This window comes from Pelodiscus sinensis, chromosome 2, assembly GCF_049634645.1.
Source record: "Pelodiscus sinensis isolate JC-2024 chromosome 2, ASM4963464v1, whole genome shotgun sequence".
In the NCBI taxonomy this organism is placed as follows: domain Eukaryota; kingdom Metazoa; phylum Chordata; order Testudines; family Trionychidae; genus Pelodiscus; species Pelodiscus sinensis.
Window position 1 is genome coordinate 48,982,252 of NC_134712.1, and position 25,551 is coordinate 49,007,802.

The 25,551-nt window shown below is 42.6% G+C and overlaps 1 protein-coding gene across 2 annotated transcripts in view; it reads left to right on the forward strand.

Moving 5' to 3' along the window:
• The window catches only part of ZNF704 (zinc finger protein 704), a 205,085-nt gene that overhangs the window by 31,052 nt on the left and 148,482 nt on the right, over window positions 1-25,551 (forward strand). Inside the window, exon 1 of one of the 2 annotated variants that reach the window (XM_075920470.1) lies at window positions 6,849-7,444. The exons of the other annotated variant lie outside the window; for it this stretch is intronic. Within the exon in view, the coding sequence (XP_075776585.1) occupies window positions 7,175-7,444 (270 nt within the window). The 5' untranslated portion in view covers window positions 6,849-7,174. Of the gene's footprint in view, window positions 1-6,848; window positions 7,445-25,551 lie in introns of those variants that run through there. 2 annotated transcript variants of the gene reach the window in all.

The window sequence follows — 25,551 nt, forward strand, 5'->3', positions numbered from 1 at the left end:
GCTGCTGGCTTCTTGCTCCTCCTTTTCTCCCCAGCATGTGGTGGGGCATGTAACCCTCCTGATCTGAAACATAAGGCTTTAATATCAGAAATCCAGTGTGTGCCAGGTGAAGTTTATATGTTGGGAGTGGTGAGCATAGGACATTTGCTTGGTATATGTATTCTGTGTATGTGGCTAATATATAGATTTTTAGAGCACGTGTAAGGTTCATTCACTAGAAAAAGGTTCCACAGACTCATAGAGCCATGAGCCCTGTTGGAAAGAACAGGTACTTAAATTGACCAGATTTTTTTCCTGAGCCCATGGGTAAGGATAGGTGTCTTACATTCCCTCCCTTGAAGGGAAAGTGTGGGGTGGCCTAAATAGATCAAGTAAAGTATGGCTGGTGTGCCCTAGATTTTTGCATCTAATTGGACAGCATATAAAAAGTCATATATTTCTTCTTCCAAGTGCTATGGCACACTTGGAAGTATGGAAAGAGTTGATTGGGAGACAGTGAATTCTAGTCTACATTTGATTCCTAACACTTAGTGAACCTAGAAAAACAGAGACTTCGAACTGCCATGGAAGCTCTGCTTTTTTGATCCCTAAACTGTTCATCTAAATCTTTTTAGTGCATTGCTTTTGCTTTTTAATTAACCTCTTGAAAAATCTGTGTTAAACTGCTGTTCCAGGTGGTGGATAAGCAATGGGCTAGGAAGAGATAGAACAAATAGTTATTTCTATCCTCCAGGTGTACAGAAAATTCTATGAAAGAAATTATTCTTGCTATCAAACTGTTCCAGATTGGTTCAGCAAAGAAGTGCTGAAAATCTCAGACCAGTTTCTACTGTTTCACTAGTCTAAATCCAATGAATGGACAAGAATGATCATGTTCACTGAATTCTACAGTAATTCTGAGAAACAGTTTGACTGAAGGTCTAAATACACAGAGCTGTATTCCAAAGTCACATTGAAGTTAATACATTTACCCCAGCGTACATTGGTGTAGAACAGTAGTCATCAACCGGTAGATCAGGACCTACTGGTAGATCTTGGAGCCTCTGACAGGTGATCTTCCTGGTTTGGCTGGGGAGCACTTCAAGCTGCCCCTTCCCACATTGCCCTGCTGCTTCTGCTCAGAGCCTCAGAGCTGCTCCCTGGGAGCTTCCCACTTGTGCAGGGTGGGGGAGACAGAGGCAGGGGGGCACTGATGTCACTCTGTCCTCCTCCCCTATACTCCATCTTCACAGAGGAAGGAGAGTAGGTCCTTGGCAAAGGTATTGGGGTTTGAGGTAGATTCTGGACTGACAAATTCAAAAAGTGATCTTGTGCTAAAAAGATGGGAGACCACTGGTGATGAAAATATCTCTATAATTTCCTGGGCCAGATAATGGAGTCTTTATTCATTCTTTCACCTTGTATGGCTGCATAACCTTACACTTGTGATAATGATTAATTCAATTTGCCTACCATTTGTTTTCCCATTTCCTATTATATATTCATGACTAAAACATATAGGGTGCATCTAGACTGGCAAGATTTTGCGCAAAACCAATGCTTTTGCGCAAAAACTTGCCAGCTGTCTACACTGGCCACTTGAATTTGCGCAAGAGCACTGATGTTCTAATGTAAGAATTCAGTGCTTCTTGTGCAAATACTGTGACGCTCCCGCTCAGGGATAAGACCTCTTGTGCAAGAATACTTGCGCAAGAGGGCCAGTGTAGACAGGCACCTTAATTTTTTGTGCAAGAAAGCCCAATGGCTAAAATGGCCATTGGAATTTTCTTGCGCAAAAGCGCGTCTACACAGGGCACGGATGCTTTTGTGCAAAAGCATCCGTGCCAATCTAGATGCTCTTTTGCGGAAATACTTTTAACGGAAAAACTCTTCCGTTAAAAGTATTTCCACAAAATCATGTTAGTCTGGATGCAGCAATAGAGGTAGCATTTTATGTCTGTTTCATTAGTGTAACCCTTAAATAATTCCAGTGAGGTTCATTGACTCAGTGAATCTGAATTAAGTAGAATTACTCCAGATTTACCTCAGTGCAAATGAAATCAGAATTTCTTATTGTCCTTCATGAAGTGTTTATAATTTAAACTACTGTGGACTCCCATATGTGAGAACTTTTGTGTAGATGACTCTGCTCTACCTAGTCTTAATGTAGCCAATTAGTTCATTTTATCATCCATTTGTCACTGTATTATGTGATATCAATTCATATGCTATTTCATATATAACTACGGTAAGCTAAATAGTTTTTTTTTTAAACTAGGCCATAGGCTTAACAATGCTTGACATCAGTGGGTGAATACTGGCATACGTTTATTCACTGAAGTCACAATATTACAGCAAAAGATGTGCTAATAGGTAATGTTAAAAAAAAACACTACTTTGCCATTTATTACAATCTAACGTTTAACATCATGAAACATCATTTAACATTATGAAATATCCTGTCCTGACCACAGGGTAAATGTTGTACATTGTTCCTCTTATGCTTATTAGCATCTAAGAACAAGTTGATCTAGGATTCTATGGATACTGGGGTGCTAGTTTTCCTCAGTGGGTGAACACTGGCATAGGGAAAACTGTGGAAACACAGGTAAGGAAAAGGGGTTGAAACCCACATGCACAAGGTGTTATGTATGCCGAGAGAGAGAAATTTCTGGTTGGATAAATACTGGTAACTTCAAAAACACAATTAAGGACAGCCATAAATGGAAAATAACTCTTTGACAAAGACAGATATGTAAAACTGATTAGAAAAAAGGTCAAATGTCATGCCAAGCCTTCAGCAGGAACCTACACATTCCTATTGGACATCTGTTTCCCAACCTTGCTCCTCACAGATTGGACTATGCAGCCACAAGAGAAGTTGTAACATCATTGTTAGATATGACAGCCATATTGTGGTAGGAAGGTATTATGAAGATCAGAAATTAGGATTTGAACTATTCAAGTTAGGACTATTGAACACTTACAATAATATAATGCCATTTCTTTAATTATTTTAGATGTTTTCTACATTTTCAAATATACTGACTTCAGTACAGAATACAAAGTGTACCATGCTCAGTTTATTTTCTATCACAAATATTTGCACGGTAAAAGTATCTTTTCAATTAACTTCATACATATACCATAGTGTAATCTTTATTATAAAAGTACAACTCACAAATACAGATTTTTATTTGAGTGCAGTTATGTAAAAACAAAAATGTAAAACTGTGGAACCTACAAGTCCACACAGTACTACTTCTTGTACAGCCAACTGCTCAGTCCAAAAAGTTTGTTTACATATATGGGAGTGTAACATGGCAAGACTCGCTGCCACAGCACCTTCTGCTGGACATGCAGCAAATCAGCTCTTCAACCCTGAAGTGCCCCCTTCTGGCTGGTGGCTCGCCTGCCACCTGATGTTAGGACTCATGTCTCTCCCGAACCATAGCATCCTCCCCCTGCATACTGCTTTGCCACACCATGCCCGCACTTTAGGGTCCTTCTCTTCAGGGAATGCCAACACCCTGGCTGTGTCTACACTGGGCCACTTATTCCGGAAAAGCAGCCGCTTTTCCGGAATAAGCTGCGAGCTGTCTACACTGGCCGCTTGCTTTTCCGGAAAAGCAATGACGATCTACTGTAAAATTGTCAGTGTTTTTCCAGAAAAACTATGTTGCTCCCATTCGGGCAAAAGTCCTTTTCCAGATAAACTGTTCCGGAAAAGGGCCAGAGTAGACAGCACAGTAGTCTTTTCCACAAAAAAGCCCCGATCGCGAAAAGTGCTTTTCCGGAAAAGCATCCTGCCAATGTAGACATCCTTTTTCCGGAAATACTTAACGTAAAACTGTTCCGTTTTAAGCATTTCCGGAAAAGGGTGCCAGTGTAGACGTAGCCCCTGTGTGTACCTTGCCTCAGTGATCCACTGCCCGTTTCAGCTAGCCCCTGCCTCAGGGGCAAACTGCAGTCTGACCTGACCACTCGTCATAGGCAAGGGGGTGTAAACCTGCAGCCCTTATGCCAACAGACCTTACTTCAGGCTCTGCAGCCTGGGAGATTGCCTAGCCCGAGCTTCCCCAGCTCTGGGCTAAGTCAGGAAGCCTCTAGCTTCCCTGGCAGCTAGGTTCCTCCTGCACCACAGCTGGAGCAAGAGTGTGTCTATCTCCTGTCCCTCCCAGAGCCCTTATTTATGTAACCCCCTTTTTCCTCCCCGGGGTTACTCGGGAGCAGGTCACACTCACAGGTGTGCCTGGGCACCTGATAGTTTTAACCCAAAAGGAGATCCTGAGCACCCCAGTGGTGATGGTGTTTAGTTGGGGAAAGCCCTATCCACCCCCTTACTCATAATGAAGGTATAAGGGCGGTGCCTCCACCTGGCTGGCCTTATACACATCTACTAGTATGCCTTGAGAGCCTCCAGGAATATACTCATTCCAGCTATAATTGGATCTAATTCCAGAACACCACTACAAATCATATACATCTAATAGTTTATTTTAATGTAATCAATCTTAACTTAAACAGGGTTTAACAGATTAACTATGAATAGCATTAACAAAGTGCACAATAATTGGAACTTATATCTAGCAGTTACACTCCTAATATTGATCCCACCCCAGAGTGTGCACACCCCTGGACTCAGAGTACCAGACTCTTGCTTGCGTGGGTGCACTTGAAGAACTACAGCTGTAGTGGAGGTTCTCTGCAGGCAGTGCGTCCAAGCTAGGCAGCAGCTCTGTCCCAGGCAGCACTTTCCCAAAAAGGCCCAGTTACTTACAGCCTCATGCTGTACCTATCAGAAGCAGCCTATATCCCAGTTCCATAGGCATCTAATCCCAGTCTGCAGCTGCACTCTAACAGCCCTTGGACTGGATCAAACTCCTCCACAGCAGCCTGGCTCCCCTTCTCTTCCAAACTCCAAAGGCCGAGTCCCCAGCTGCTAGACCTCTCTTTTCATGCACATGGAGAGACCCAGCTCTCCCACACAAGAGTCACTTCCTTCCTGTTTTTTCCTAAGGGCTCATAGGAATTGTAGTCTGTGAGGCTGGATTTCAGCACACAGGATCTTTCCAGAAAATAAGCAGAAGAACCTTTAGAAAGGGGACTACATTTATATAGCCTCAGCTGCTGCCTCCACTGCTCCAGCCCTCTCCCAGTGCTGGAATTTAACTCTTAAAGGGCCAGTGTGAGGCAGACACCCCATCACAGGGAGATAATGCTGCCTGCTTATTTACAATGTCACCTAAAAGTGAGAACAGACGTTGGCATGGCACTGTTGTAGCCAGCATTTCAAGGTATGTACGTGCCAACTATGCTAAACATTTATATTCCTCTTTGTGCTTTGATCACCATTCCATGAGCACTGTAGAAAACCATCTAAACTATTTATAATTTAAATTGGTATTATATTATTGTTTAATCGTGTGGGATTAATTTTTGTCAAACTAATTTGTTTTGAGTTAATTGTTTAACTGATTAATTGACAGCCCTATCTCATATACATGAATGCACTCTACATGTGGATTCACTCAGTCTTTAACCTTTTGTGGCTTTGAGGTCATATTTAAAGCAAAACTTAAACTTTTATTTGGATTTCATTTACACAGTCCATTTTGCTTTCCAAATTATGTAGTTAGAAATTAAGAGAGGAGGGGGGAGTTATTTTTGTCTCTTTGCAACAGAGGTAAAAAGCCAGATAATAAGGTGATATGGAAGAACATGAGAGACCTGCACATTTAAGCAATGATGATTATTGTCAAACTTGTCAATCCCCAACTGAGCAAATGTTTGTCATTGTGTCAATGTATCTAGCTGCATTACATAGTCTTACTATTGTGTTTTAAGCATGTGGTAAAGCAACAAAACAACATTGCATTATATTTAATAAAGGAGAGGTGTTACAGCAAAATGAGTCAAGTGATTGCAGTACCTGTTTCATTTCTCTTGGGAAAATATATTGAACTAGCTATAGAGGAATTAGCAATGGTCAGTCTATTCACAGTTACTGTCACAAGCATAGAATGCTTTAGAGAAAGGTGTAAGCCAACTCTCCTCTCCCTCCTACCCATTCCCAAGAATCAGGAGGTAGAGAGAAAACAAAGTTATATATATGAACAGCTTAGTAATAAATTTAAAAGTGAAGGGAGGGGAACAGCAGAAGTGAGGATGCTAACTGCTGCCACAGTCCTGTAACATTGGCTCTTTGGAACAAGTTTTCAAAATCCAGGACTGTTTTCTAAAACTGTTGGTAACACTGATTCAGGGAGTCCCTTTTAAAATAGAGTAAAAAAATGTTTAATCAATAAAAGTGTTATCAGTAGAGACTATAGTCTATTATTAAACTAGGACAATATTCTATACTCTGGTGGGTTTGAAAAAAAACCTTGGAGTGTCTTCTCTAACCCTTTCGATCATATGAGACATACACGTTGCTGATTATTAGCTAACTCCTGATTTTTTTTTTATTTCTGCTGTAAATAACGTTAATTCTGATAAAATGTAGGGAGCTTTGGCACTCAGACGAATGATGCCATCCCAATGAGCTATGGATGAGAGGTGTAACCGCCGAATAATGACTGTTTGGTTTCTATTAATGGTGGATATTTGCTAGCCCTAAGTGTTTGTAATAGCTTATTTAAATGACAGCATCCCTCAAGTGTCACCCTGGGGCTAGGCAGGCGGCAATGGGAACTACTGCTAACGATCTCGCTGGGGCTCCTTTTCTCAAGCAGCAGAGACCCTTTCCTCCCCTCTGTGGGAGAGGCGCGGTGGCGAGACGCTGGAGCACGGCCATTGCTCTCCTGCGAAGCGCCCGGCTGAGCGGTGAGCGCGAGGAATCCAGTCCGGGTTTTGGGGCAGGGGACTAGCGGGCTGCCTGCAAGGAGAGGCTAGTAAAGCAGGAGCGCACCGCTGCCGACAGCTGGGGCAGAGGGGACGGGGAGGCCCGCGCCGAGGGCAGCGGGAGCAGGTGGGGAAAGCCGCGGGGGGTGGGGAGCCCGCGCCCCTCTAGAGCCGATTCCACCCGGACTCGCCTGCCCCATGGCTGCCGCGCGCCCACTGCAGCGCCCCACTGCCCCTTCCCGCGGCTCTGCCCCCCTGTGAGCGCCGCCGCCGCCTGCCGAGCCCCGGGTGTCTATGAGTGGCCGGCCAGGGGCCGCCACCCTGAGCTGAGGCGAGTCCCGGGCTGCGCACCATGCAGGCGCGCCGCTTGGCCAAGCGATCCAGCCTGGGCAGCCGGCGACGGAGCGGGCAGCCGCCGGACGGGGGCCGGGCCCCCAAGCCCGAGAGCGGCTGCTGGAGGCCGCCCCGCAGAGAGGGCTCCGCCGCGGCGCTGGAGGAGGAGGAGGAGGACGAGGACGTGGTGGTGGAGGTGGAGGAGGAAGATGAAGAGGACGGCGGCTTGGGGAGCCCGCCTGCGCCGCTGTCCATCCCCGCCAAGGGCCCCGGCAGGGGGAGCCTGAAGGTGCGTCCCGCGCTGGGGCTGGAGAGCCCGGTGGGAGGGGCGGGCGTGGGGTCTGGGTGCGCTGCCTGGCCCCGCCCTGCAGGCGGACTGGGGTGGCGGCCGCTCCCTGGTCCGGAGCGAGAGGCGGGGCGGGCTGCCCCTTTCTCTGGGATGGAACCGCCCCCTGCCCGGGGTGGGGTGTGGAGCGGGTCGTGGGGTGGGAGAACTGGGTGCTGTGACTCCACCGCCTCTGGGGGGCGAAGCCGGGGAGCCTGCTATGAGCGCCACCCTCTTCTCTTGGGCTGGGCATGGGCGAAAGGCCAGGGGAGGGATCGGCAGGGGTGCCGCCCGTTCTCAGGCAGGAGGAGTGGGGCATTGAGGGGAGGACTGTGGGTGCTATTCTGTTCTTCAGGGCTGGGCACCACCCCCTCAGTGCCCCAGGCTGCCTCGTTCTCTAGGGTGGCGCCCTCAGGGGACTGGGGGATGCTGCTCCCTTCTCAGGTTTGGGTGTATCTGTTGTGGATGCCACACTGTTCTGCAAGCTTGGGCACAGAGTGAGGCATTGTGTGTGCTGCCCCTTCCTCTGGGCTAGAGGGACTCCTTTAGTTTAAAAATGCTGTTGAAAACTGCAGGAATATTACAGTCAAAGATATAAACTAGGGAATCTCAACCTGTAAAATAATCCCTAGGTTAGGTACAAGGAGCTGTATTGTTGGTTCTTGGCTGTTTGAAACGGGAGGGGTAAGGCATGAATGTAGAAAATGATGAGCTGTTTTGCTGTTTATGAGGTTGATAGCTGTGATCCTCTTTCAAATATGGTCCTGTACTCAAGAAGTACTAAAGTAGCTCAAAGCTTTACTTTACTAGTGCTCAGTGTGGTTAATAACAACAACAAGCGATTTTTAGACGTTGTTTACAGTACAATTTCACAAGGGATTGTTGGTTTTTGAAATAGTGGGTACAGCCATTTTTTTTTTCTGAAGTAGGAATTTAGCATGTTATCGGGGATTTTGGAAAAGCAGTCCAAGTGATGGTGGGAGTCTTACAATTAAAATGGATGTGGTGGAGTCTTCTAACATTTTGGTTGGTTTGCAATATTAAAAAAGCAAATACCTTGTTAAATGTGTGTGTTAAGATTTATCTTTAGATGATGATGAGGGATTTGTAACTTAATATTGATCATCCCTCTTTTTTCAGGTGTAAATATGTAAGTGCTTATGTGTCAGATGAGATACATTGTCAGGGAGTGTTCACATATGAGGGTTACAGATAGCCCTGGTAAATTGAATTAAATGGGTGATTCTAAAAAAAAAATTGATACCATATTATTTAAATATTAAGATTTACTCAGTGCCTAAACCAGAGGTTTTTGTGGGACATGCAGGAAGGCGAGCAGCAATGACAGCTGTGTGTAGGGAAGGAGAGGGGTACTTGGGTAGGGTATGCCACCTCCTGATTTATCTTAGTGGGGTACTTAGCCTGTGCATTATTTTCAATTCCTCCATGCCCAATTCTGGCTCTGTCCCCAGAGACAGTTGCATACACCTTGCCCCCCCCTTCTGCCTCCCCTCCCACCTGCAAACCAAGGGGAGAAAGGCAGATATTAGACTCGGCACAACTAAATATTGTACCTCAGAGGGTGGAGGAACTCAGCTCAAAAAGTTTGAGAACTGCTGGCGTGGAGGCTGATTCAGAGTCCATCAAAGTCTCTGTGATTCTTTCCATTGAAGTCAACGTGCTCTGGATTAAGACTTGTATGAGCACTTTAGAAATTTCTCTAGGCCCTGAACCTGCAAAGGTTTATACACCTTCCTAACTTGACTGCCACGAGTAACTCTATTGATTTTAATGAGTCAAATAAATTATGGTAAATAATAATAATGGTAGTAAAGTGAAGCATATGTATAAAGTAAGTCTTTGCAGGATCTAGGACATAGAAAGGTAGAGATGTTGTGGGGCATTTGTATTGAAGCCAGACAATATATTCAATTTTTAGTTTTAAACATTCTATTTAATGATTTTCTAACAAAGAATACGTATGAAAACCTTATTTGTGAAAAGTGCCAGGTTGACATCAGTCCTTTGCATAGCCACAGAAAAAAATCACAATAAAGGCAGCAACAATGCAAGATATCTTTACACCATAGGTGGGGAACCTTTTTTGGATCGGTGACTGCTGACCCCCTGCACAAAAGTGAGAAGTGCAAAAAAAACCCCAAACTCCACATTACTGATGTGGTGCCCAACTGAGAAGCAGAAAGACACTTCCCACGTTCTCCTTGCACACCAGAACCTACGGGGGGGTGGGGGGGCAGGCTAGTAGATTTTGGGAGGGGCAAGGTCCCAAGCCTCAGGAGCCAGATCCAGGCAAGTCGGGGGCCTAATCTGGCCCCTGCGTTGTAGGTTCCCCACCCCAGCTCTACATTATTCAAGTGTTAGAATCCTTACTCAGATTGTTCTAAGAGTGTTAGGCTAATTAAGAGTCCCATACATAGTTTTTTATGTGGAAATGCAGACGTTAAAGGCAAGAAAAACTGGTTTTGTAATACACCAACAAGTTAATGTCTTTGTTTAGGCCCAGGGTAGGTAAATTCCAGTTGTGCAGACCCTCTCTGTAATTTGTTAGTGAAATTCCTTTCTCATACATCACTGTAATCTGGACTGAGACCATCATTCCGTATTATTCAGGCTTCCAAGTAGGTGACACTTTGTAACTACTCAGGCCACTTCTTCACTTGCCACACCCGAGATCTATCTCTGGCATTTGATTTAGCAGGTCTAGTTAAGACCTGCTAAATTGAACGCTGAGGGTAGCTCTGGTTGGTGCTAGTACTCCTTGCAGTTGTCCTCTGTAAGGATGGCGCCAAACTCAAGGGAAGCCAACTCTAGCTACGTATTTTATATAGCTGAGTTGCGTACCTTAACCCAGCCTTCCAGATCTAGTGTAGACTTAGTCTCAATCGCTGCAGATGTACATGACACTTGAACAGGTAATCTAGAGATGAAGGGCCCTGTGTTAGATTACTAATCCCATGAATCACTCTATCCCACTGAAATTAGAATTATGAAAGTCTCTTGTAGGTGGCATAGAAAGTGACTCTTTAAAGTATATGAAATGAGGCAAATTTAATCTTGTATCATATGGGAGAAAAAAAACTATTGGGGAAGTTCTAAAATGAAATTCTGTAAAATTAAATGTCAGAATATTATATCTATTAACTGCATACAGTGCGGATTTCCTGAATATACTATTTTCTGTGTTAGCAATCAATATGCACATGCTTTTGAAAACTGTGCCATGTGAATACATGTGAGGGTTTCTGTCTTACATTGATTGGATATATGTGCTCAGTATACACTGACAAACACATGAGCTTTATACAGAGATCACACCAGTCAGTAACTTTGCTTTGATCAGACACTTTTCAGTGCGTCGTCTTGGTCTAAAGTGTTATGTTTCTCACTGAGCAGTGGCTTTCATATTGTTTCATAGGTGTTCATAAATTAGAAGAGCGTATGCACAGATGTCAAGGTGCTTGGTTTCAATGTTTTATTGACTAAATATTATAAAACAATGCAGTGAGTTAAAGTTTAACATGTACAGATATATAAGTGGGAATGTCCTTATTTAGTGAATGATAAACACATGCGCCCATAAATCAATTCTCAGGGCTCTGGTACAATAATTTAAAAACACAACACATTAAAAATAAACAGGATGAACTCAGAATAGTATTCTATCACACTCTGATCCCAAAACCACAGGAGCAAATAGGCCTTGCATCATGTACTAAAGGTCAGCAAATTTGGATTCTTGACAAATCATGGAACCAAAGGCCTGTGACCAAAAACATTCTATCTCCTGTGCCCAGCCCTCAGAAGTGTGGACTCTTATCAACTGGGGTCACCTTTATTGTCAGCTATTGAAATGACTCCTGCTAAATATGATTTCAAATGTAGTCAGGACCTAAATCTGGATGGACTTCATAAAATACAATTCAAATCCTGGAAACTGTTTTTTCAGTGCATTCCATGCAGTGAGGTTGCAATGTACTGTCTCCAAGAACATCATTCAATAGGAGAGGTGCGACATTCTGGTTGTCTCTTGTAGGTATCTATAATGTGTCTGTCAGCTTGATATTGAAGGATCAAATAATTTTACATTAGCTGAGGATTCCAAGTGGCCTTCATAGAATAGTTTAACTGGGTGAATTGCAGTAGTGCTATTTGTTGGCATTGGAGTTAGGGCTTGAAAAAATATTTGATAGCTAATTATTGACTATTGAAAACTGCTTGTGCCATCATACCCTCAAAGCCATGCCCTCTCCAATATAAGATAAAATAGCTGTGTTCTGTATTTAATGGTGACAGCATCAATCAGCTTTCTATTAAACATATTTTAAAGTGTGGAGGGAGAGGATGACAGAGACACTAAAGAGAAGTCATAAAGTTGCATACCACAGTCTGTTATAGGAAAGTAACATTATGTCAGGGAGTGAAAGTTGATAGAACATGCAAACAAAGAAACTATAGTTAGTAGAGCTCGTGGAAAATAAAGAAAAAAAATTGATTACATTTGATTTTCACTAATACTCATCTGAATATATTTGAATAGGTTTTTAATGAATTGATTATATAGTGGTGAAATTAATAAAATATATATTTGAGGATTTTTTTAATAAAACCATTTTACCTCATTTCTTTCTAGTGTGTGACTCCTCATAGTATGTCCTTATCTTCTGTTCTGGTGGGTTATGTTTGGCCAAGTAGGTCTATCTTGCACAGAGGTGGGCAGTATTTTTTAAAAGGGGGCCACTTTCACAAATTTCTGAAGTAGCCCCGGGCTGCCCCAGAAGGGGCAGAGCCTCAGGCAGAAGTGGCAGGGCTAGGAGACTTCTTGTGTGCCCTCCCACAGACCCTGATTGGCCAGGGGGTGAGGAAGTGTGGGGAGTCTTTGCCCCCCCTTCCCCAGAGCCAAGAGAGAATGGAGGGTAGTTTATGCCAGCTACAGCCTTAGAAGAGACATGTGGATTGTATGTGGTGGAAGAGAGAAATGGAAACTAAGGAAGTAAAGAGGGATAGTCATGTGCTCTTGTTTAGTGACATTTCCAGGGTCTTATGTTATCAGACCCTTATGCATGTGAGAACAATAAATACTAGGTTGCTGATTGTATAACTTCAGTTTGCCTATGAAACTGCTCTTTAGTGACATAGTTGAAGATGAATTTTCAGCTATAATAGCAGCCATTTGAAATTAGACAAATTAATATATTGGAGGAGTTGCTAACATTGGATATCTAGAAGCACAAACTAATTTTTACTGCGCTCATGTAATCTTCTGAGTGAATGCTATTGAATCCCTGTAAATTTTTCAGTAAGTTACAGGAATTGTGATGGACTGGTGTTATGGTCTGTGCTCGCTATATTAAAACCCAAGAGATCATAAATAATCGAGTATGTGTTTTGAGGCTGAAGTCTTGATATGGTAAGCTTATATCAATAGTAACATACAGTTGTTATCAACAGAGAATTGAAAGGGGGCCTGGCTGGTGAGAATACCCTTGGTGAGGAGGAATACCAAAGGGCATTTTCAGCCCTCAGATACATACACTATTTTTTTACTCTCATGCGTACATAAAGCCAATGGGAGTTCAGTGGGCCTACAGTTAGAACTTAGTCCTCCATGTTTAGTAAATAACAGAGTTTCATGCAGGTCCGTTGATGGGTGGAGGGGGGAAGAAGGCAACTGTGACAGCGGTGGTGGCAGGAGTCCCAGGCCCTTTAGAGGCCTCCATGCGGCACGCTCTGGAGGCCTCCATGCAGTGTGCTTCAGCTAGTTGTGAGGGGCAGGGTGGGGAGGACTGCCACACCCTCTGGGTAGTGCAGGGGGCTGGAACACCCACCCCACCCCTTCCACCCAAGGCCCTGCCCTTTTTGGGGATGAGAAGCTGGGCCCCCTCATCTATATTGCCCAGGCCCAACAATCCCATTGGCTACCCTGGTTTTATGGATTCCAGTTTCATTTCATTTTGCTAATGAGCAGGTTAGCTTGCCAGGACTGGCTCATACATCATTTCTGAAGTTTGCTGTGGCTTTCTGTTTAGTTTTGTAACTGAATATTTATCTGATAGGGGTTGAACATTAAACTAACTGCAACAATTTGTAAAAGAATCCTAATGCATGGATTGGGCAGACTGATTTGTGTGTCATTCCTGATTTAGTAAGGATGGGGGAATTTTGGTGCATTCAAAGATCCACCGATCTCAACTGATTTTTTTATAAGGTTGTAAAACTAGTTAGTTTTTGGATCTTTTCCCCAGGTTGAATACATGTGTGTATTTAAAGAAAGATTACAAATAAAATTAATATGCTATAAAATAAATTTCGAATTGAATTTATAAGACACTTCTTCCAAGGGGTTCTATTCAGAAATCTTTACGCATATATAAGTCTTCCCCCACTTACTTCTGCCAGTTAAACAGCATTTCCAACTTCAACGTCTCCCAGCTCTTCCGCCACCACAGACATCCTCTCCCTTTGTCAGCAAGAAATGCCTGGGAAAATAGGTAAGGCTTGAGGTGAGTCTTAATCATCAAATCTGTCTGGTGCGCCAAGAACCAAAATCAACAACCCCTTGCTGAGAGTGCTTTGCTGCCAGCCTCTTTCAGTTATATGTGGACAGGCTGTGAGTCTGAGCATCTATGGTGCCCTCAACTGCCATAGTAAAGAGAAGCCTGATAATTTATTGAAGATAAGAGAACTCCCAAAGGTAGGCTGGCACAAATTAGGTGTATTGTATTTTTGTTGGAGGTGTGGTGTGTTTGTGTGGGGGGAGGTGTTTTTATATTTCAGTAGAATTTCTCTCTTTCCCCCTGTTGCTTCTTTCAACAGTCTCTCTAAAGCAGTGAGGGGCAACCAAAGCTGGTGAGTAGGCAGCATGAGTGGCCCTCCTTCATCGTAGTGCACTGTAAGATTGTCATAACTGAGACGGTCTCCTGGGATAGGATAGTTTTGCTAACTGTGCTTGCATATCTAGAATTTTGTGGGGTGTACAGATTGAACCGTAGCAGCACTTTGATTGGCTGCATGGCTCTCATCATCAATGTTGTATGCAATCAGCATGCACCTCACTTCACATGCCCATGCTTTGAGTGCATGTCACTTTAATAATACCAGTAGGAAAAGAACTGCATGACTGAGAACCAGCAGAATTTGGCAACTCTGTGCATGGGCAACAGTAAACAAAATGTCTTGTGAGCTATAGAACCCAAATAGACCACTTGTGACCCTCGGGCAACAGGTTGTTTCCACTGCTCTAAAGTGCCACAGAAATTGAGTACTTTTTATAGTAGATCAGGCCTAGATAAGCTGACATAAGTCACCTTGAATCAACCGATGTGTACATATGTTTATGTTCAGTTTTGTGTCCAATCAGCATATGTGCCCTCTTTACTGCCATGAGTGGTGCAGTAAAAACCACCTCCCTGTACGGTAGGGATCCACGGTCAACCTGTAAGATGCTCCATTACCTCTGTCAACCCTAAGGCTATGTCTACACTGGTGGGTTCTTGTGCCAGAAATATGCAAATGAGGCTAAGTGTGGACTATTGCTGAGCCGCATTTGCATATCTAATGAGCCACCATTTTTGTGGAAGAGGCTCTTGTGCCAGAAGGAGCATCTACACTGCCCCTTCCTGCGCAAGAAAAACCCTCTTGCGCAATGCCGCTATGCTGATTATTTTCAGGAATAATGGCATTGTTCAAATGGGGTTTTCTTGTGCAAGAAGGGGCAGTGTAGACGCTCCTTCTGGCGCAAGATCCTCTTCTGCAAAAATGGTGGCTCATTAGATATGCAAATGAGGCTCAGCAATATTCCACGCTTAGCCTCATTTGCATATTTCTGGCGCAAGAACCCGCCAGTGTAGACCTAGCCTAACTGTTCTCCAGCGGCTAACCCACAATGCCCCATTTCATGTGACTGTGACTGCTCTGGTCAAAATTGTAAACTCCACTGGCCAGGGGTCACAGAGACTGGAAACCAGACCTTTCTTCCTGCCTCTACCTCCAAACTCTGGCCTGTTTTTGAAATGCCATGCTTGGTGAGCACTCTTAGGTACTCACCTTTCTTATGAGTAACTGTCCAACTGACCACTCTGGCTCCACACACTAGGTGCGTTCCTGCATGGAGTAGACAGGTGGTATTAGGTCTCCTGGGTCTGTGGGGAGAAGAGGTTGTGCAGGCATAGCTGTGGACCATCTGTCAAACCATGGCAATTTATGAACAGACTGCAGATTGCAAATGACTGGAGGATAGCTAATGTGACACCAGTTTTTAAAATGGGCTCTGGAGATACTCCTGGTATTTTAAGACCAGTAAGTCTAACTTCTGTACTGGGCAAATAATTTGGAACTATAGTAAAGAACAGAATTGTCAGACACATAGATGAACATAATTTGATAGGGAAGAGTCAACATGGGTTTTGTAAAAGGAAATCATGCCTCACCAATCCAGTGGAATTATTTGAGGCTGTCACTAAGCATGTGGACAAAGAACCCAGTGGATACAGTGTACTTATTTCCAGAAAGCCCTTGACAAGGTTCCTCACCAAAGGCTCTTAAGCAAAGTAAGTTATCATGGGATAAGAGGGAAGGCCCTTTATGGATTGATAACTGGTTAAAAGACAGGAAACAAAGGGTAGGAATTAATTGTCAATTTTCAGAATGCAGAGCAGTAACTAGAGGTATGTTCCAGGGTTCATTCCGGGACCAATCCAATTTGGCATATTCATAAATGATCTGGAGAAAGGGGTAACAGTAAGGTGGCAAAATTTGCAAATGATTAAAAAAATGCTCAAGATAGTTAAGACCAAAGCAGACTGTGAAGAGCTTCAAAAGGATCTCACAAACTAGGTGACTAGGCAACAAAATAGATGAAATTTAATGTTGATAAATGCAAAGTAATGCATATTAGAAAACATAAACCCAATTATATGTATAAAATGATGGGGACTAAATTAGTTCTTACCACCTGAGGGAGAGAACTTGGAGCCATTGTAGATAGTTTTCTGAAAACATCCACTCATTGTACAGTAACGTTCCACAAAGCAAAACGAATGTTCAGAATTATTAAGAAGGGGATAGAGAATAAGACCAAGAATATCTTATTTACCCTATATAATAAATTCATGGAATGTCCATATCTTTAATACTGCATGCAGATGTTGTCACCTTATCTCAAAAAAGATATCCTGGCATTGGAAAAAGTTCAGAAAGGGACAACAAAAATGGTTAGGGGTATGTAATGGCTGCCATATGCGGAGAGATTAAGAAGTCCAGGACTTTTCAGTTGGAAAAGAGACAACTAAAGGGGGAAGATCTTGGATTGCACTTAAATTCAAAAAGTGATCTCATGCGTGAAAAGGTTGGAGACCACTGTCCTACACATGGCTCAGGGTCACAGTCCTACATATCAAGAATTTTCCAACTCCAAAATGATTTTCCGCTGATTGTTAGCAATCCACTGTGGCAGGATTCTGGAGTGTGATCATCACCCAGTCTTATTTACTGTCCATGCAATTCCCATTCTGATGTACCTGTGGGGGAGGACAGACAAGCTTGGCAATTGTGTGGAAATGTGGTGTTTTGCATCTGAAAGTTCTTCAGGCACACCTTGGCATCCCAAATCTGAATCACAATGCAATCCCACCTAGTCAGTGCTCAATTTTTGGACCTAGACCAGTGTTCCATCATCTGCATTTGTTCTGTGAATGCTAACAACCATCTTGAATTGTTTTTTTTCACTATGTCCTCAATAAATTCTCCTTGAAGAAATTGTCCCTCATTGTTCCAGTATTTCCCATGGGGCTGTAGCTTTGGGCTAAAATCTGCACCTATTTTTGCTATGTTCATGAGAACAGTGCAGAATTCTGCAAGCTCCATACATCTGTCACAGATGGTGACAACGTAGAGGGGAATTTAAAAACAAAGCCATGGAAATTATGGGATAAGGATGGCATTATGAAAGGGAGAAAGTTGCATGCAGGCTCTGAGATCGCTGGGTGACCCATTTCTGTCCCATAACACTGTGCCAAAAATCCCAAAAAGTGTTGTACCAAATGGCTGCTTGTGGTCCACTGGGATAATTATCCCTGATGTATTGCATTGTGAATTGACACAAGCAGACCTGGTGAATATGCATAATGCTGACGCCTGCAGCCAAGTGATACATAGACTACAGTAGCTGTATGTGAACACAACTTGCATTGACTCAGGTTTGTAATGTAGACATTGCCACGGTTTAATTGAAACTTTTAAACTTATAGTGTGTGAGTGGTTGAGACTTGGGCAAAATGAGTTTATGCATTTCTGTTAAGTAGTTGTGTGTGCTCCCTCAGTCAGTGGAAATTCCCCTATTGAAGGGGAATTTCAATAGGGTAACATTTGCAAACCTAAATCTCTTTTATTTTAGTGGGTAAGATTTTAGCTATATAAGCTTTCTGAATAGTGATGCAGACTGTTAGATGAAGCCCTATATACTGAGTTAGCATTGTGCTCTCCAGTTAAACTGACCAGAGGAAACTGAGGTATACTCCTGGGCTACGTCTACACTGGCCCCTTTTCCAAAAGGGGCATGCTAATTTTAAACTTCGTAATAGGGAAATCCACGGGGGATTTAAATATCCCCCGCGGGATTTAAATAAAGATGTCCACCGCTTTTTTCCGGCTTGTAGAAAAGCCGGAAAAGAGCGTCTAGACTGGCCCGATCCTCCGGAATAAAGCCCTTTTCCGGAGGATCTCTTATTCCTACGTATTCCTACTTTATTCCGGAGGATCAGGCCGGATCGGGCCAGTCTAGACGCTCTTTTCCGGCTTTTCTACAAGCTGGAAAAAAGCGGCGGACATCTTTATTTAAATCCCGTGGGGGATATTTAAATCCCCCGCGGATTTCCCTATTACGAAGTTTAAAATTAGCATGCCCCTTTCGGAAAAGGGGCCAGTGTAGACGTAGCCCTGCTGTGTTGACCGTATAGTAATTAGCAATGGTAATTAAAATCAATTGTGCATCCATGTAAATTGACATAGTACTTTACACATACAGAATGAGACCTATTCCCTTCCCCTAAAGGAAGGGCTTGTAAGTTTAGTATCTTTAGTAGGCTTGAAGGCAGAGAAGCTTGTTGATGCTTTTACAATTAAAAATTCAGGCATTGCCTATTCTTGAAGACTGTGGATGGCTTGAGAATAATTATAGTTATGAAACTTGTGATGTCAAGGAAACAAAACTATTCAGATTGTTATAATCTTGGTGCTTGTATGTTTTTATTATCTATTTAAAACAGTTTGGAGTACAGCTCAGCTTTTTTGGTTATGAATTAAACACTTCACTTCCTCAGTTAAATGGATTTACACTCTATTAGCCTGTATCTTACTGCAGCTTTTCAATTATGTTTAACCAGTATGATTGAAAAACAAACCTTTCTGCATGTCAAGACATGAATGTGTTTGAGTTACATAAATGCTCCACAAAAAAAGGGAATCTGAATTTTCTGGTATTTTCTAAGGGCACGTCTTCACTTTCCACACCGAAGATCTACATTCTGGTGTTTGATTGAGCAGGTCTAGTATAGACCTGCAAATCGAATGTTGAGGGCAGCTCCAGTAGGCATCAGTAAACCTCATAGTACCATGGAGTGAGGGAAGCCTCCCCCAGTGGTGATGGCGCTAAGCCCTGCTTAAGGTAAGCCGACTCCAGCTACATATTTTACATATTTTACATAGCTGGAGTTGTGTACCTTAAGCCAACCTTCCAGGTCTAGTGTAGACCTGGCCTAAGAGAAAAACTCAAACAAGTAAAAATTTCCTTTCTGTTTTCAGGCTATTTTTGTACACCAAAAAAGCAAAATTGATCACAAACCCATTTTTTATTTCCCTTCACCTCATGGGGGACACATGCAAAAAAAAGAAATGAGGGGAGGAAACTCTGTCTGATCCTGAGTGACAGTGGTGGCCTGTGGCCGGGAGCTCTGGGGCCTGTATGTAAGGTGTGTATACTACAGCAGTGATGGGCAACCAAGAAGAGTGAGTGGGCTACATGAGTGGCCTTCCTTCAGCTCAGGGGGCCACAGCTGCCTGCTGACCCTCTGTCTGTCCTTCTCCCCCATGTGCCTCTCGCGGGCACTGGATCCACACACTTCCTACTTCTCTCCATCCATCTCAGCACTTTTGAAGCACCATGAATTGTCTGATTTGTGCTCCATCCCTGCTCCTCTCTCCTTTTCAGAGCTGGAACAGCCATGAACAGCTGATTTCCAATGTTACTCTTGTGCCACTGCATGCTTCTTGAGTGACTTTTGGCAAGACAAGTAGCCTCTGTCTGCCAGGGTTTCTCATCTGTATAACGGGGATTATAATGCTGGCCTACCTCATGGGAATTTTACATGAATAAGTACAGGAAATACTGTAAAACTGCGGGGAAATAACATACTGTGATGATGGGTCATGACATGAAAGTATTTTTGATAAATAGCTAGCTGTTGTACCAGGTCAATTCATGAGTAGCTGCTAAGTCTTAGTAGTTGCCTGATGAGGATATCCAGAAGTTATTTTCTGATTGCTTCTAACATTAAAAACCCTTTTACCATACACAAGAAAAGAAGTGGTTCTAGTTCTCAATGAGAAATTAATATGTTTGTGCTACATGTCAAAAATCAATCAATTTACTGATCCTAGGGTACAATTTTTACATGCAAGTCAATGACAAAATTCTTACTGTTTTTGCTATTACCTTTTTTTAAATATATAATCTAGATATTTTTCAAAGCTAGGGGGAAGGGAAAAGGTGTGTAAAGGTGACATCAGGGAATGTGTGTTTACTCTACCTTTCCATAACTTAAAAGGAAAATATTTTGCTGACCTTTAAAACAAAAACAGAACGCCCATCCCTTTGGTCACATCCCAGGTATAAAAGTCTCAACACTGAAAAGGAAGGTTTTGGAAAACTACCAATATGTAAAAACAAAAAATTGTAAGTGAAATTATAGAGCAGATTGAAACGCAATGTGGTGCAGTGATGGGGTGCACCTGGCATTTGCCGCTTGCTCTCTATGGGTACATCTAGACTACACACTTATTTCAAAAGAGATTGTCTAGACAGCCACAACTTTTTTTTGAAAAAGCAATCCACTTTTTCGAAAGAGAGCACCCAGGCAATCTGGATGTTCTCTTTCGAAAAAGCCCTGTTTGCAGTCAAGAACACTTTTTTTGAAAGAGCTCTTTCGAAAAAATGTATTCTTCCTCGTAAAGCGAGGTTTACCACTGTTGAAAAGACTGCCACGTTCTTTTGATTTAATTTCGAAAGAACGCGGCGGCAGTCTAGACACTGATGAAGTTTTTTCGAAAAAACCCTGTAGTTTAGACATAGTCTATAGGAGGCACTGTGATTCTGCTACATTACACTCTAAGAAAAGAGCAGTGAAGACAGAAGGCCTCCTAGAGAGGCCTCCCAGAAGCAGCCAATCAAAACCCAGTATGCTCAGATAAAAGAAGTTGCAGGACTTAGTATGTCAATTCCTGTTTGAGACTAGAAGAGTGAACAAGAGTGTGCTTTTGTAGCCAAAAGACCAAAAAGGGCAGGATTCACTTGGGAGCTGAAACAAAGAGCTGCATTTAAAGAGTCCAGAATCATCTGAAGACCCTAAAGGCAAAGAGACTGTTTTGTTTGCTGGATTCTTTGATGCCCTGGAAGCAGCTCATTTGGATTTTGTGACTTAGTTGAAGAGGCAAGCTATTGAAGACCCCCTCCCAAGGTCAGTTGCTGGGGTAAGAAAGGACTATAGTACCGCACCAAGTCATTCAAAAGGGGAGTGCCCCATTGCATGAGTATACAGGATCCTTCAATTGTTATAGACTGGAGTGAGATTAACAAAGTAACTCTTTGATCTTGATTTTAGTTTATTTACAATCCAAACATTTAAAATTTACTGTCAGTGAACTATCTTTTGAGAAGTGGGTACTGTGTGGTAATAATTAGATTGAACAGTAATAGACACTTTCTGCATAAGTGAGAACATATGTTGTACTCATGATAAAAGCCCTCGAGTATCAGTACAGTATAGGGATATAATATTTGTAAAATTTATCAAGGGGTGCTTTGTTTTTAAAAGAGCAGTAAGCAGTTGGGCCATTCCTAATGCTTAATTAATTCAAAAGAATACAGAAAGATGGCAGAGTAAGGGAAACTCTGGTGTTCACATACAATTGCAAATATGAAATGTTAAAGCAAAATGTTTAAATATCTGAAGTGATTATTAATCAGCTTAGCTCTCACAGACTTCTGCTATAGGCTGTAGCTTATCGCAGAACAGAAAAGCCAAGCATTATGCTTTTTTCAGTAATGATGAACAATGTGTAATTTGATCACTTTCACCATTTGGCAATTTGCCAAGCTTTCAAATTTGGAATAATAATGATTGTGATGACATTTGTCTCACAGTATTAAAAGTACAGGGGTGGGTGGTATTCACTGTTTGACAATAAAACTAATGAAGGCAGGAAACTGAGATACAGTAGATCAACTTCTGTTGCTTGAACTTTGTGAAGAGGGAAAAAAAAACTTTTTATTTACGGTCACCGATTTTTCATAAAGAAATATTTCAAAGATGAAAATCCTGACTGCAATGATATCAGTGTTAAAACTAGAATTGACTTCAGTGGGGCCAGCATTTAATCAGTGAATATATAAACCATCAATGAATCCAGTAAGCACAAAAAAATAGAAAATATTAAGGCTATTGTTAAAAATAATGTAAGTATAAATTCAAACCACAGTAGACAGTATCAAATATTCGTTAGGCACAGAATTAATGAAAACAAGCAAAATGTTTATGTAATTAGATACTGAAATGTGTCACTAGACAATTTCACTGAGATAATTCTTTACATAATTTCAAAAGGATTGCTTGGACTTTTGATAAGCAGAGGAGTATGATAAGCTATCATAAGATTGAATTTAGTACTGTATGTTTAATTAGGGAATTATCTTGTTTAGCTGAGAGTGTTTATGCTTGCTTCACATTTTCACTGAGGCTATGTTTACACTAGAGAGTGTTTACAAAAAAAGGTCATTTTTGTGCAAAAATTCATGGAGTATCCACACTCCAAGTGCGTTTTGTGCAAAAAAATCGGAAGAACGGAGGGGGTTTTGCACAATAGTTATTCCTCTTTCTATGAGGAATAACTCCTTTTTGCTCAAGAGTTCTTGTGCGAAAAAATGTGTGTGGACGGGCAACGGGGTTTTTGCGCAAAACCAGGAAAGAGAAAAAAGAACAGGTGCCTGGTGGCCATTCTGTGGATAGCTATCAACGCTTTCTTTTGAGAAAGCATCCATGCAGTGTGGATGCTCTCTTGCACAAGAAGCCTGTAGTGTAGACATAGCCAGAGTGGACAGGTGGTATGATAATCATAATCATATATAAATTATAAAGGTTACAAATTTATGCACTTGACCTGAGTTGATCATTTTATATTGAATACCTCTTTGGAAATAATTTTAAAAGATAATCTTATGGATAGCAAATGCTTGTGATTACTGTTCTGTCCTTGCAAGCCAAGCTGTTTCAGAATTAACTTACAACTAATGGACCATCAAAGCAACCAAAAATTTGAAATTAGATATTTGCTGCATATGAGATTTGTTTTCTTTAGGAGTATACTATCTTGGGTGTGTGTGTAAGTATTCTTATTCTAAAATACTGAGATACCCACATCTCTCTGCTCTATTTTTCTTTTCTATATATTGATCGCTCCCCCTGCTGATGCATTGAAGCATCATGTACTTGATGGAAATCCTCATGTTCTCTTTCACTGGAAAGCCAGAGGTTGCTTTCTGTGTGCATTCTGAGGCTCCTTTTTCAGTAAAAATGCTTGTTTCCTTCCTCCAGTTTGCTAACAGTACTCAGGGGAAGAAGTCTGAGGTCTCCCTAGCCCCTAGTGATGGTGCTTTTGCAGTGCTTCCAAATGATAACAGCCTTGCACAGGGGTGAGATTGAAAGGCCTTCTGCTTCTGATCTCAGACTTTCTTCCCCCTAAAAAGTAGGATGGATCTTTGGGGAGCATCTCCTGACTGTTCAATGCTCTTACTAGTGATTTTCCTTGCTTGTTCAACTGCCCTAAGGAGCATGCCATCCACTTGCAGGAAATGATGTCAGAGAAGAGAAAATGTGTGTGATATGGAACTCCTGATATTCTCCCCATGGTGGCTTCAAAAAGAGTCTCGGGCCCTTGTGATCAGTACCCAAGATAGACTCTAGTACTTGAATTGACAGTATTTGTATAATCAAACCTTTCCAACAGTGGGATACAATCAAGAACCAGCTCAGTCCCTCTCCTTGCAGTGAAACCTCATTATGTAAACAACCTCATTGATTCAGATGAAGTTTTTTTTTTTAACCTCTTGTTGGTAAGTAGAGTAAGATTTCAGACCCTCCTAAGAGGTCCTGGCTCCACACTCTATCAGCTGGCCCATTGCAAATGGAAAGTATGTGGCAGACCTGACCAGAAATTCCATCCTCTTCAAAAAGATTGGAGACTACCAGTCTAGATGGTGCTTGGTCTTGCCGTAAGGGCAGGGGACTGGACTTTGACCTCTGAAGGTCCCTTCCTGTTCTATTGTTCTATGATTCTAAGACCCTGCACAGGTACACAAGCACAGTTAGCAAAACTACCCTATCCCAGAAGACTGTCTTGATATGACAGTCTTGCATCCAACTAAGATGGAGGGCTACTCATGCAGTCCACTTACTACTCTTGGTTGCCCATTGCTAATGTAGAGGCAAAATGAATCAGAGCTAGACGAGACCTCAGGAGGTCATCAAGTCCAGCCCCCTGCCCAAGGCAGAACCAATCCCAACTAAATCAACCCAGCCAGGGCTTTGTCAAGCTGAGTCTTAAAAACCTCCAGGGATGGAGATTCCACCACTTCCCTAGGTAACCCATTCCAGTGCTTCTCCACCCTCCTAGTGAAATAGTTTTTCCTAATATCCAACCTGGACCTCTCCCACCACAACTTGAGACCATTGCGCCTCGTTCTGCCACCATTGCGCCTCGTTCTGCCATCCATCACTACTGTGAATGGCCTTTCTCCATCCTCTTTGGAACCTCCCTTCAGGAAGTTAAAGGCTGCTATCAAATCCCCCCTCACTTTTCTCTTCTGCAGACTAAACAAACCCAAATCCCTCAGTCTCTCCTCATAGGTCATGCGCTCCAGCTTCCTAATAATTTTGGTTGCCCTCTGCTGGACCGCTCTCCCCATCCTTTCTATAGTGGGGGCCCCAGAACTGGACACAATACTCCAGATGTGGCCTCAGCAGAGCCGAATAAAGGGGAATAATCACTTCTCTGAATCTGCTGGCAATGCTCCTCCTAATGCACCCTAATATGCCATTATACTTCTTGGCTACAAGGGCACACTGTTGACTCATATCCAGCTTCTCATCCACTATAATCCTCAGGTCATTTTCTGCAGAACTCCTACTTAGCCATTCGGTCCCCAGCCTGTAACAATGCTTGGGATTCTTCCATCCCAAGTGCAGGACTCTACACTTGTCCTTGTTGAACCTCATCAGATTTCTTTTGGTCCAGTCCTCTAATCTGTCCAGGTCACTCTGGACACTGTTTCTGCCTTCCAGCATATCTACCTCTTCTCCCTTGCTTAGTGTCCTCTGTGAACTTGCTGAGGGTGCAATCCATCCCCTCATCGAGGTCATTAATAAAGATGTTGAACAAAACTGGTCCTAGAACAGATCCTTGGGGCACTCTACTAGAAACTGACCGCCAACCTGACATCGAGCTGGTGATCACTACCCGTTGGGCCCAACAGTCTAGCCAGCTTTCTATCCATCTTACAGTCCATTTATCCAATCCATATTCCCGTAACTTTCTGGCAAGAATATTGTGGGAGACCGTATCAAAAGCTTTGCTAAAGTCAAGGTATATCACATCTACTGACTTTCCCATATTCACAGAGCCAGTTACCTCATCATAGAAGCTAATCAGATTGGTCATGCATGACTTGCCCTTTGTGAATCCATGTTGACTATTCCTGATTGTTTTCACTTCTTCCAAGTGTTTCA